Raw genomic sequence first — 13,332 nt, forward strand, 5'->3', positions numbered from 1 at the left:
TGGGCTGGATCCACTACTCTTTCGATTGTACTAATACAGGCTAAGGTTACACCTTGCCCTTTCTATTGTTATCAGCTTGTGACATTTTGCTAAATCGGTTCATATCATGACTTTCAGCTTTATAATATACACAATATTTTCCGCAGCACGTGGATCATAGGTAGGTAAATTAACTGTACCTACATAATCGAATTAAAAATAATAATCCCAGATATTTTACATGGTTCTATCTTGTTCTAAAATAACCAAATATTGTAATTAGTAGCCGCCAATATAAATTTATCTGTACCTTACTTTTAACTGTAAAATACATATATTTTAAAGATAACATCTACACCAATATACAGAAAATATGTTCATTAACGTTATTTTGTATTATTCATGTATAAATTCACTAAATCTGCCGTCAAAACACTTAAAAAAGTGATCAGTTAAGTTTCTTTCTATTCGTAAAGTAATCGAATCGTAATTGCCATTTGAGAATGGTTTGCTGCTCCATTGGTCGCATTGAGCATCTCGACACTCGATGCATTGTGTGGAAATTACTTCAGCCATGCCTTTATTCGAATGGGTTGAATTTTAGACTGCATCCAGTCAAACGATTTGGGACTTGAGATCGTAGAAGTTTCTGTATGACCGAACTTAATTTTGTACCAACGATATTTTTGTAGCAAGTTTGTATTCCGCTAATGTCGTTGAATCCGCTCTTGTTTTTCGTTGCCAACCAATAACTTTACTAACACTTAGCTACAGCCCGGAATTCGAATAGTACCTAGTTGCTTTGAAATCCAACAGTATGTTAAGCTGTCTTACACAATGTCTAAGTCTAAGTGTCTTTTAAACATGCCAATCTTACTAATATAGCTCCGATAGTAAGTGCAAACCGATAGCACTTCAACAAAAAAAAAAAAAAAAATTCGAAAGTTTGTTTGGATGTCTGGATGTCTGAATATTTGTTACTCTTTCACGCAAAAACTAATGAACGGATTTTGATGAAACTTTACAGTATTATTGTTTATAACCCAGAATAACATATAGGCATGTAATTTATGACGATCTGTGACAAACTAAATTTCACGCGGGCGAAGCCGCGGGCAAAAGCCAGTACTGTAATATGAATCTTAACCAAATTGAAATCAAATATGGATTTTTCACTTTGTAAGTCCCATCTACGAATAAAAGAACCTTTGAGTGGAAAGATCCAACTTATCATCAAAGGATCTTAATGTTCTGCAATCTATTGTATGGTTTAAGCCAAAAAAACAGACAGCAATTTGGAAACGATCCTCATGTTTAATCAAGTTGTGATTGCCACTACACTCGCATCGCCGGAGGGCAGGCGAAGGGTCTTACTGCCTAATGAGGCAAACTAGTAGCGATTAGCGGACTAATACCTCTTTGCTTGTACAGTCAACAGCAATAAATGCATCCTTATTTGCCATTATATTTTAACACATTCCTATCACTATACTAGGTGGACCGACCATCTGGTGAAGGTCGCGGGAGGGTCTAGGATGCGAGCGGCGCAGGACCGGTCTTTGTGGAAATCCTTGGGGGAGGCCTTTGTCCAGCAGTGGACGTCTTTCGGCTGAAACGAACGAACGGACATTCCTATAAGAACATAGAACTTGAGTTACCAGTGTTTTGGACTAAAATAGAAAGACACGGGACTTAACGCGACGTTTATTAATGAGTTACATTATGTACTCACGGCTTGACGTTTTGGCTGCTATGTTGCAGCCGTGGTCACAAGCCTTTTGGAGTTTATTATTTCAAATGTAGAAAATAAAATATCATCGACTCTCACACAACACAATCCCAATTTATTTTCTACGTTTCTGTATGTCGACATTGGTCGGTCATGTTTTTATAATTCATTAATAACACATTCAATAAAACAAAAAATATTTATTTCGCTCTTTTAATGGATCAGTATGCTTTCATGAACTTTTTTTTATCCACAACGTACAAGCTCTTCGCCTGCATCTCACCTCATGGAAAGTGATGGCCAGCCCGATTTTCTTTTTAGGAACGGTTAGGCTAGAAACTCCTTGTTATTTTTACTAAGTTTTTGATTGCTGACTGTACCTGAGTGATGTAGGGTTGGCAAAAACGCCGGCCTGATGGGTGGCGTACTCTGCAACGATTAGGGCCCTTAGTAAAAAATATTGTTGGATGTTTGATGATACGAGCCTATGCTATGCAGTAACATTTAAAAGGATCTAAGTAGGTACCTAGCTGTTGTATTATATAATTACTTGTTATGGATATTATAATGATTTGTACAGGAGATCTGTATATAGGTCGGACAAGTTGGAATTTCGGTAATTTTCATATTTAGAAATTAAGTCTACCATAAAATGTCAATACGCTTAAACAGTGCGTTTGTTTTTTAATTGCATGACCACTAAAAAATTCAAAAAAGTATTTTTATTACTTCGGATAAACAGAAAAAGTTATCACTATTTACTGAACATTATGAAGAAGTATTATTAATAAGTTCGTTTATCTTATTTCCAGGAAAAATCTATTCAGTAACATATCAAGCTCGGAATGAGATCTAATTTCGCTGTTTTTGAGATCGAATTTTCGCCAACGTTCGTTTACGCAATTAATTCAATACAATTGCTACGCACACGCACGTTATACTCAATCTAACACAATTTTTTCTATCTAAACTTGCTTAACTGTAACGAGATAAAAATCCAATTGTTAGAACAAAGACGGTGCCAAAGATAGTAAGCGCAGTAGGTTCACTCTTCCAATGTTAGGATGGTAATGCAAATTTTGAAGAGCTAGGTAACATACTAGTATTATCATCATCATCATAATTTTAGCCATAGGACATCCACTGCTTAACTTAGACCCCCAATGATTTCCATGTTGATCTATTGGCAGCGGCCTGCGTCCAGCGCCTTCCTGCTCTGCTACCTGCTACATACTCGTATATTCTCTATGTTATATTCGTCGTAAGTAGCCATAAAACCAGCCATTTCGCTACTTATTTAAGTACTTACTATGAAAGGTACATAGTTACTTAAGTACCTTTGTTAGTATTACATTTATCTCCATCGGCGTTGTTGTTAAAGATCTTGGAATATGAATTGCTTTTTCTTGAATTTATAACATGCCTGCCTGTTTTATTAACCGACTTCAAAAAAAGGAGGAGTTCTCAATTCGGATGTATATTTTTTTTCTACTTGTTACTTAGATAATGAGCCTGAACCTACTAAGTCAATTTACACTGTACCAGAATCGTGGAAACACTTCACGCCTCACAGGAATTAAGTTTCCCGGGTCCATCCATCGGCGCGATAGCTCCTGGAGATTGGATTCCTTGTTTTATTTACACCGACTAGTTTGTAAAACGACTATTACTAGTTACTAGTTCTAACCGCTTTTGTTCGCAACTGTTTTCTTTGCGATTTGATTTGCAAAATGATTGCTTTCGTTTTATTTTTGTTGGTGAGTGATTGAATTGGACTAAACAAAAACTAGTTTTATTATAAAGGAGCTTGTCTGGTCGAAAGAGTACACTCTTTCGAATCTCCCAGAAGTATTATTTAATTTTGTTCATAAACGATAAGCATTTTAATTTTTAAGCTTCGAGTTTGCGTAGGTAGATGTACAAATTTTGTTTATTTTGCAACTCGGCAATTGATATTCCTCATTTGATAGACCTCACAACGAAAAAAGAAAATAATAAAGATTTGAGGAAGGATAGAAAGAGTAGTAGGATAAGCAAAAACGATCATGAAAATAAAGAAACTAAAAACATAGTTAGGCAATATTATAATACGGGAAAAGTTAAATGTAGTGCGGTGCAAATAGGTGAATTAGAAAGTATACCTACCTAGCAAACGATTATCTTTGGAGACAGTAATATAACACTTTAGTACCAAATTAGTACAGCTTTTACTCACAATCAACGAGGCCTATCCCATCCTCCCTTTAAAAATACCTTAAAGTTACATAATGGTTTTCTTCCCATTTCAGAGATTAAACAAAAGCTCTGTAAGGTGGACGTTGCTGTCCCGTCCACAGATAAACAGGTTAAATAGAGGTCGCAATTTAAATTTTGAAGAATAAAGATCATTAAGCTATTCTGATATAAAGAGCACCTCAAGCTAAGTACTGTGGAATTTTATGTACCTACTTTTTACCCCATTAGGAGCTGAATTTTACAAAATCCCGTCTTAGTGAACACCTACGTTCTAAAAGAAACCCCCATGCAAAATTTGAGACTCATAGCACTTGTAGTTTCTGAGATTTCGTGATGAGTGAGTGAGTCAGTCAGTCCATCAGTGACCTTTCGCTTTTATAGATATAGATTTGTAATAGGAGCTAGTTTGCACCACAAACGTGTAGCTTGATATGCTCTTGCAGCTATAACATTATGAAATGTCATCATTTATCAGGTTATTGCGTGAAACAAACATATTCCCATCCTCACATTATTCCGCGTTTGTAAAAACGCTTAGTTACTCTTTCTTTATGTCAAAAACGTTTTTTCACAATAGTAATTTATTTAGTAACTAGCTTTCCGCCCGCGGCTTCGCCCGCGTGTAATTTTGTATGTCACAGAAAAACTTTATCGCGCGCGTCCCTGTTTCAAAAACCGGGATAAAAACTATCCTATGTCCTTTCCCGAGACTTAAACTATCTCTATACCAAATTTCATCAAAATCGGTTTAGTGGATTAGGCGTGAAAGCAAGACAGACAGACAGACAGAGTTACTTTCGCATTTATAATATTAGTATAGATAAATATTAAAGTAAAAGTATGTAAATCCAATAGTAAATGGGACGAGATCTTTCTCAATTTCTGAAGCGCACTACGCTACGACCCAGAAGGGCATGAAAAAGCTGTCTTGTCCCGCCAAATCGTAATATTATACCGCGTCTATTGAACTAAATTGTCTGCGCTCGCTCAAATTGATTCAACTACACCCAGAGCGTTCCTCTTTCAACCCTAAAAAACCCTTTTCTCTTTGTGCCCAAAGATGTTTGATTCGTTATTCTGTTTAGTAGAAAGACGGCGAGTGCTTTGGACTTTTTTGCGAGTTCCCAGATAATTGTGTCAGTGTACTTCCAACCCTTTTGTGAGTGTACTTTTGTGTGTTTAAGAGATACAATCGGCAGTAAAATGTTGAAGTTAAATAAGGACTGTAAAACGTGAATAGCCTTAAGTTTTTGATGGTCGAATTCTATGGTCCTGGATACGATTTCCACTCATCCAAATTAAAATTAAATATAGGCTTAGGTACATTTTGGTGAAACAGTCACAAAAGCTGATTTATTTTGTGTGTATAGAGACTTTTCTACATTCCAGAGATTTTTCTCCATTATCTTAATTATTGGTCTTGTCCCAGTTATTTACTTTTCAACAAACAACAACATATTCCTTTGAATCTAACAGAAAATGTGTGATGTTCCTCAACAATGTTTTATTGTTTAAGTCAAACCCGTGTATTCCGTGAACCAAGAAAAGGTTGAGCTAATAGAATAGGAATGTCAACATTGAAAGGTCTAAGTCTGCTTCTTTAGCATTGGAAGTGGTTTTCTCTGGAAGAATACACGGTGATACTGCATCGTCCACAATGCCCGCTGTATAGATAAGTCCCTTTTATTGTGCTTCGTAATTGAGAGGTCCGAGTAGTGATGTAAGTACAGCTTTTCGGTACTTTAAGTATCCTAGTTAGTTAACTACAATGTTACTTTACTTTACGTAAGTAGTACCTATCTACTTAGTTAACTATACTTTCACTTATTATTATAACTACTCGAGTTTTTTTTTACAAAAATGAGATTCATGCGACCATTTTTTGGGTAGAAACGGGTGTGACAACGTAGACAGCTTTCATTCAATTAAAAATAAGTAAGCGTTCTTATTTTTTCGTGAACTTAATCAACATTTTTCACGCGTAGTCAGAATCTTGACCAATAAGACCCAACTTGTAAAGGCTTTTTAGTCGATACGGCAAAGCCAAAACAAAAAGATGTACTTTTTTCTGGTAGACTTGACATTTGTAAACAAAGTTATGAATAAAACAATTTATTAAAAAACATTTGGCGAGTGAAATTGTAAATTCAAAGTTTGAATTCACTCGTTTACATCCCTAAGGATGTCCGAGTCGGCTTTTAAATGGGACTCAGCTGGGCTCTCCGTCGGGGATGGCATTTTCCCGCTCTAATGCGTCACATTTCTCAATTGTTTCGTTATTTAAAATTGCGAGCGTACTCGAGTGACCGTTGCGATTGTCATTTTCTTTTTTTAATGAATGAATAAATAAGGTTTTTTTAGAGTTTATCGAATACGCTGACTAAGGCTGGGTTGCACCATCTTACTTTAACTTTGACAAACGTCAAAAATCTGTCAAATTCCATACAAAAAGCACCGGTTATCGTCATAGTTACCGTTAAAGTTAGGTGGTGCAACTCAGCCTAAGTAGAGAGATCTGAGAATTGATAAAAGGACGGAAATTACTAGTCTGCTCTTGAGTCCGATATCACTTCTTAATAGGGTTCATGTTAAACAAAACCTTGACATTTTAAGTCCCTTCTTCAAAATATTGTGATAATGGAAGTTACCTAATTTATCCCGCAACTTTGTTACGCAATAATATTTTGTGCTATTATTTACAGAGTAAATAGGTACATATTAAAATCTGAAAATAATATTCTTCCTTCTTATTAGTCACCTTTATAAGATTTTTAAGAAAAATATTTAACAGACGAATTTCATTACCGTAGAATATTTCGTCGCCCACTTCAATGTTAGAGTAATTTGTGCGTGTAAAAGTAATAAGCCGGGATGAAGGTATTTTCCCCAAGATTCCTATTATGTTCTACATTTTACGGGCTACACTAAACGCAATCAAAGCGACATCGGTAGACCTGATCCCACCATAAAAAAGTCATAAAACTCATTTTATTTTTACAAGTAGATAGGCTTTTAAAAAGCACTTATACACGTCCCAGTATTGACCCTACCACTGCTTCGGGACAATAAATGGGTCAGTTCTGAAAAAGAGCAGCGCAAGAAACTCCAAATACATCAAGTGGTAAAATGAGACTTGCGTCCTACATTATGGTTATTTATCTATGTCCTTTATCATCACTTATTCTTTTTATTTTAAATCAAGAGATGTTCTTTGCTTCACACTCTGATATGTGCGTTCTGTGAGAGCATAAAGGCAATTAGTTAATAGGAGAAGATATATTCGAAACGTGAACAAGTGCCATAAAAAGCTGTGGTTTTCTGAATAAAAAAGCGCATACGCATACCTAAGACTTTAATTTTGATTATTAAGTCACTTAATATGAGGTGCGGTTGCGGTCAGATACCTGCCTTGTTCTTCATAATGAAAATCAATAACTAATAGGTACAGAAAATATTAAGTATTATCACATCCACTCTTTTAACGGACCTACTGCGTCGTATTTCTCTTGCGGACGGTACTACAAAAGTGAATTAGGTGTGATGATAATTTTACATCTTGGCAGCGTGTACATATTTTGATGACCCTACAGTTTCGTCTTGGGTGCTTGGATCTTGTAAAACATATTTACCGAAAATGTCAAACATGCTGCTTGTTCTTAAAAGTATGTCTTAATATTTTGACTTTCGTTTTAGGTAAAAGTTTTGTTTATTTATAATTCTACGCCAAGTGGCAACAAGTGTTTCAGTTCATATTTGAATATGTTTGTGATTATGGTCCAAGGACATTGAGCCATTTCAGACCCATAACAGGACATAAAGTCTGACCATTTATAAGTTGCCTGTGGTCATGTACTAGTAGTAAGTAATTTAGTTTTTTGGTGGTACAAACTATACCCAAACCTTAGTACTCATAGAGCTATTAGTAGGACCACTGCAAATTATTTTTTCATGGTTCTACCAGGTAAAACAAAACAGTTGGACCATGGGTAAAGCATGATTCTGACCGAACAGCATTACAAGTAGGTACAACCTACACACAATACAGGTTGTTAGGTAAATGGGTTTGTGTCGGCTTATAAACCCATTTACCTAACAGCCTGTATAAGATAAAGTTTACTTGAAACCTACCCCGTATTTTTGTTCTAAATAAAGTTGAAAAAGACCTAATTATAAATATCCGAGGAAATTACCTTCTCCACTGTGACTAAGGCAACGTAAACTTGTTATGTGAAACAGGCGGCGCTAATGCGATCATGTGTTTATTAACTAAGCCACTTATGGTGTTTCACCTTAAAAGCAAGCATTACTTAAGAAAATTGAGCACCGACATTTTTAGAGAGCGGGCGAAGTTTAATGTCATTATTTTAGCCGGTTACCTTCCTGGCAGGTTTAAACAGCTTAGACCTTGAGGAAACAAACATAAGCCAAAAATGTATTATCCTGAAACCTGCAGGGGGTATACTGTGTGATGAATACGGGCTTTACTTAAACCTAGAGCCATGGATGCTAAAAAAGTGTTTATCTTTAGACTCTTTCGAATTTCTGTGGGTAGAAATTGTCAATTTTTCAAACAAAGCCCAATGACACCAGCCAGCCTGTTATGTGCATTGACTTATGAGTAAACTCATTTAAAAAAAACATCGATGAGAATACCAATGAGAATCAATTCAATCTCTGCTAAGATCAATGTTAACCGTACTTAATTTACAAATTGCCTAAGTCTATTGACAGGATAGCACTACCTAAATTTAGGTATTTACATACCATTTGTTAAGTTACATAACTGCTAAACTTGTTTTAAGAAATTAACAATTGATTTTTTTTTATCTTTATTTAAGGAGCTTGATCAACATTAGGCGACCATGTCGCTCCATACAGCCACACTTTAGTTAAATGAATGAGTTTGAGCAGAGTTACCTCCGCTTCAAACCTACTCTCAATTTGTATAGTGCTTATTAGACTTCTTTGTCCACAGCCAGCGACCTCGAGTCGATCAGAGCGCTGTTCAATGAGAAAGAGAAGGAACTATCCGTGGCGGTGGCCAAGGTGGAGGAGCTGACGAGGCAGCTGGAGGAACTGAGAAGAGGGAGGGTGCAGCCGGCGCCGCCTTCAGCTCATGAGCTGGACAAGCTGAGGCGGGAACTTATGGTGAGTGGACCCAAGAATATTTCCCACAAGCACTAAGGGGTCATCCATAAAGTACGTCACATGTAAAGAGGGGGGGAGGGGGTTGACAAAGTGTGACATGGTGTGACAAGGGGTGGGAGGGGTCCTACGTTTCGTGACATCACATTTCAATTGTTTCAAATATTTGATATAATGTTGATTTAAAAAAAAAAAGTACTTAATTTAAATGGCAATAAAACTAATTTCTGAACTGCTGTTAATTTAATAATTTTTCGATGTGAAATTGCAAAACATGTGACGTCACACTAGGGAGGGGGGGGGGTCTCAGAAATGTGACCACCTGTGACAAGAACGGAGGGGGGGATCAAAAAATCATGAAATTCGTGTGACGTACTTTATGGATGGCCCCTAAGACCCCCTCACACAAAGCTTCAACCACACCAACGCGTGCAGATCGCTATCACCGACGCGATCACGGCCCAACATATGCCAATGACAGGCAGCACGACCAGTCATTGGCCTATGATGGCACCGCGATGGCGATCTGCATGCGTTGGTGTGGTTGAAGCTTTACTTAGGGACACGCGTATGCACTCACACATTCGACTCCCAAACTTTTTTTTTCCAAGCTGCGGCAGTAAAGAGTTCAGCCAGCACATCGTTGCAAGCTGAGCCGGAAAAGTCTTAAGTCATTTTGAGGATGAAACTTATATACACACGAGCTTCGCTTCATATTGACCAGTTTATCACTTCTTACTTCGTTTCATTACAAAAAAATCACAGAAGATGAAAAGAGAAATCCTTATTAAAGAATACGAAGTGACGTCTTTAGTCACATCCATACGACGTTGGACCCAGCGGGTGCTTATTCAATAGGAAAGGATTAACCTATTATCAACAGACTATTTAACTAAGCCTATGATCAAGAACAGTCATTTTTACAAACAACAAAAACTTCGCCTTTCAAAAATTCCTTTAGTAATAATTGATATCCAGAAATCAAACCACAACTTTTCTTCCTTACAAACTTTAACGAAAGCAACGGCTGTGAAAAAGTAAGAGCAATATTAAAATATCTCGCCTTAAATTCCAAGGCGAAACTATTTTACAAATGTCATCTTCCTAAAGTTCCGTGAAACTTTCGTTTGAGTAGGAGCTTTCGTCTGGAAGCGCATTTATCCACTTGTGAGTTCAACAGATGCAAAATGGCAGCGTTTATAAATATGCGACTATTAAAGTTGAAGGAACATCTGGTGTTATTTAAGAACTACATACGTTCTACGTTCTAGTTAGAACTTTCTTTTAGCTTTCTGTTCCGACAACAATAATTTCAGTGAGCTGAAGATTATTTTTTAAGCAAGTTTCCCCCTATTTATTTATTTATTTATAATCTGCTTGAAGGCTCACAGAAAGACAAGCGCCAACAAGATAAACGAGACTAGAGTTAGGTCTATTACGAGATGCCACAATTTACGTTAAGTGTTGTCATCTGTTCATTACTGACTTATACCTCATTCATCATCATCATCATCTCAGCCATAAAACATCCACTGCTGAACATAATATGCCTCCTCCAATGATTTCCTTGACCGGTTGAAAGTGGCGGTCTTCCTACTACATTTATACCTAACATAAACATTTGTCCCCATGAAAACTGAACCTTTCGGTTAAAAATCTAGCTAGACCAAACAAACGTTAGTAAACTTAAGATAATCCGTTCTCTCGTCATTAAATTAGTCCTAGGTCCGTTCCTAGAATAAAAGTAAAAGGCAAAGTTGGTAAATAGCTAGACTTCTAAATTAGCCTAAGCTTAGTGATACAAATACATAATTAACCGGACGCCCGTCTACCCGCAATTCAACTAGAGTTGTGCCTACGTCAGCTGACATACCCTTGTCAAAGATTGAAGAAGCTCAAAGAATAAATTATGGGTAGAAGTCCACCTGTTTGTCTGAAGCTTTAACATAGTTTCAAGTTAGATTAATTTAACATAAAAAAATTCAGCAGAATGTTTTTTTAACACAACTGACAGACTTAGATTATGTTTATTCTCTCTACGATTAGAGGGCTAAATGTCACGTATGTCGGCTACCTTAAACTTTTGACCGGAAGTGGAGGCTTTTGTCAAACTTCTGGCCTATTTTACGTGCGATAATCTCGTGATCCTCGCTTAGCACTACTTTCTCGACCGTTATTACGACGTAGCAGGGCGGTGAGCGGGCTCACGAAGCATAAATATTCAAAAATGAAGACTTTTCTGTATTCGTTGAGAACATTTATTGTATTAAACAACCAAGAATAAGGAAAATTCTGTTCAAAGGTAATTGACTATTTTAGGTAGGTTAGATTTATGTTTTCATATCACAAGTTTTGCAATCAATGGACGTTTTTCATTTTTGAAGATCGATGTGTAGACGATTGTGGCTATAATAATTTAATGGAATGGTAACTTCATGTAATTTTGAGACATTAAACTGTTTATTGTCATGCGACCACAAACATCACCTATAAATATTTTTGTTTGCATCACACACACTACCACTGTGTTAATACGACTCACACAACCAAACACATAGTGCGCCGCGGCCAAGTAGGTTGCAGACATTCAGACCGCGTTTCTTAGACTTGATCGATCGGGTGGGTATTCTGAAAGCACTAGAATAAATAGTAAATAAATTATACATTATGTAAATAACCCAGTCTAATCCGAAAGGGGTTATTCTGGTGCTTATTAATTCGCTTTGAAAAGAAATGTAGTTTGTGGAAATCCCTAGAGAAGGCGCCTCTATACAGATTTGTGTCCAGAAGTGGACGTCCTTTGACTGAAACGAACAAAATAGAATGGTTTACGTTACGTTACGTTGGTTACCGGTATAGTTATAGTAGACTAGCTTTCCGCCCGTGGCTTTGCCCGCTTGGAATTTTGTCTGTCACAGAACAACTTTATCGCGCGCATCCCTGTTTCAAAAACCGGGATAAAAACTATCCTATATCCTTTCTCACGACTCAAACTATCTCTATGCCGAATTTCATCAAAATCTGTTCAGTGGTTTAGGCGTGAAAGTAAGACAGACAGACAGACAAGAGTTACTTTCACATTTATAATATTAGTACAGATCTAACGAAATGAACTCCTCTGTACTGTTAGTAACCACCACATCACACTAAGGCTGAGTTGCACTACCTCACTTTGGCCGTAACGATAACCGGTGTTTTTTGTATGGAGTTTGACAGATTTTTGACGTTTGTCAAAGTTAAAGTAAGATGGTGCAATGCTACATAGCCTTAATGTGTGTCAATTCTAACTGCGTGATCAACAGGGACTAAGTAAATAAGACAGAAAGACGCTTTTTACAATCGCCTACACATCATACCTGCCTACTATACATTTTTGTTACAAAATATCATCTATTACATTATGATACCGCGGTTTTGTGACGTCTACTTACTTATGTACCATGTCAGTTGTAGGTATTATTAGGTTTGTTTCTCCACATTGATGTATTATTTCCTGAAGGAAGCTGTCATGATTTATCACCCGCTATCGATGGATTTGAGAATAATCCCCCGTTCAAAATACATAAATGGAGCGGGCTCACGCTGCGAACTGACAATATTACGGATCTCTTTTCTATTCTATTGGCTTTCTCGGAATATCAATGGATTCTAGAATAAGACACCACAAACGCTTTTGAGAGTTCAACGGTCTATCTATTTTATCTTCTAGATTCGTCTTTATCAGTCAGATAGTCGGTAAAGTGCGCGACATGCAGTCTACGACTGTTATTAAATTAGATTGTTAACTGGTGGAAATAATCTAATTTTGATGTTTATACAGGGTGATGACAATCTAAATTGTTAAAGATTTTCTGTTATTCTTACTTTTTAAAGATGCCATAGTACAAGTAATCCGTAAAATTAGCTTCAGTTATTTTTCTCTTTCATTTGCTGAGACTGATGGTCATTTTCAATATCTGAGACAAAATGAGAGAAATCTTAACCATCAAAACTGAGCTGAACAATCAGAGAGCGACTTTAAGTAACCAGGATCTTACAGTTTGATCTCCACAGCAAAAATATCAATTTTATTAGCATTTTTGATGCAGTGATCTTGAAATAAACATTGAATATGTGAATTGCATTGAGTTAGCAGCTACCTCAATCTATTCGAGCACTAACGTAGCTATCACAAAATAGAACACACATATTATAAAACAAGATTATTATAACTAATACAGACAGATGTCTTGTCCCCCTGAACT

At 36.6% G+C, this 13,332-nt stretch overlaps 1 protein-coding gene across 1 annotated transcript in view; it reads left to right on the top strand.

The window, feature by feature from the left end:
* The window catches only part of LOC135078361 (apoptosis-stimulating of p53 protein 2), a 449,764-nt gene that overhangs the window by 417,936 nt on the left and 18,496 nt on the right, over window positions 1-13,332 (top strand). The window contains exon 8 of the mRNA XM_063972958.1: window positions 8,919-9,091. Coding sequence (XP_063829028.1) covers window positions 8,919-9,091 — 173 coding nt within the window. The remainder of the gene's footprint in view (window positions 1-8,918; window positions 9,092-13,332) is intronic.

This window comes from Ostrinia nubilalis, chromosome 14 (genome assembly GCF_963855985.1).
Source record: "Ostrinia nubilalis chromosome 14, ilOstNubi1.1, whole genome shotgun sequence".
NCBI classification, from domain to species: Eukaryota; Metazoa; Arthropoda; class Insecta; order Lepidoptera; family Crambidae; genus Ostrinia; species Ostrinia nubilalis.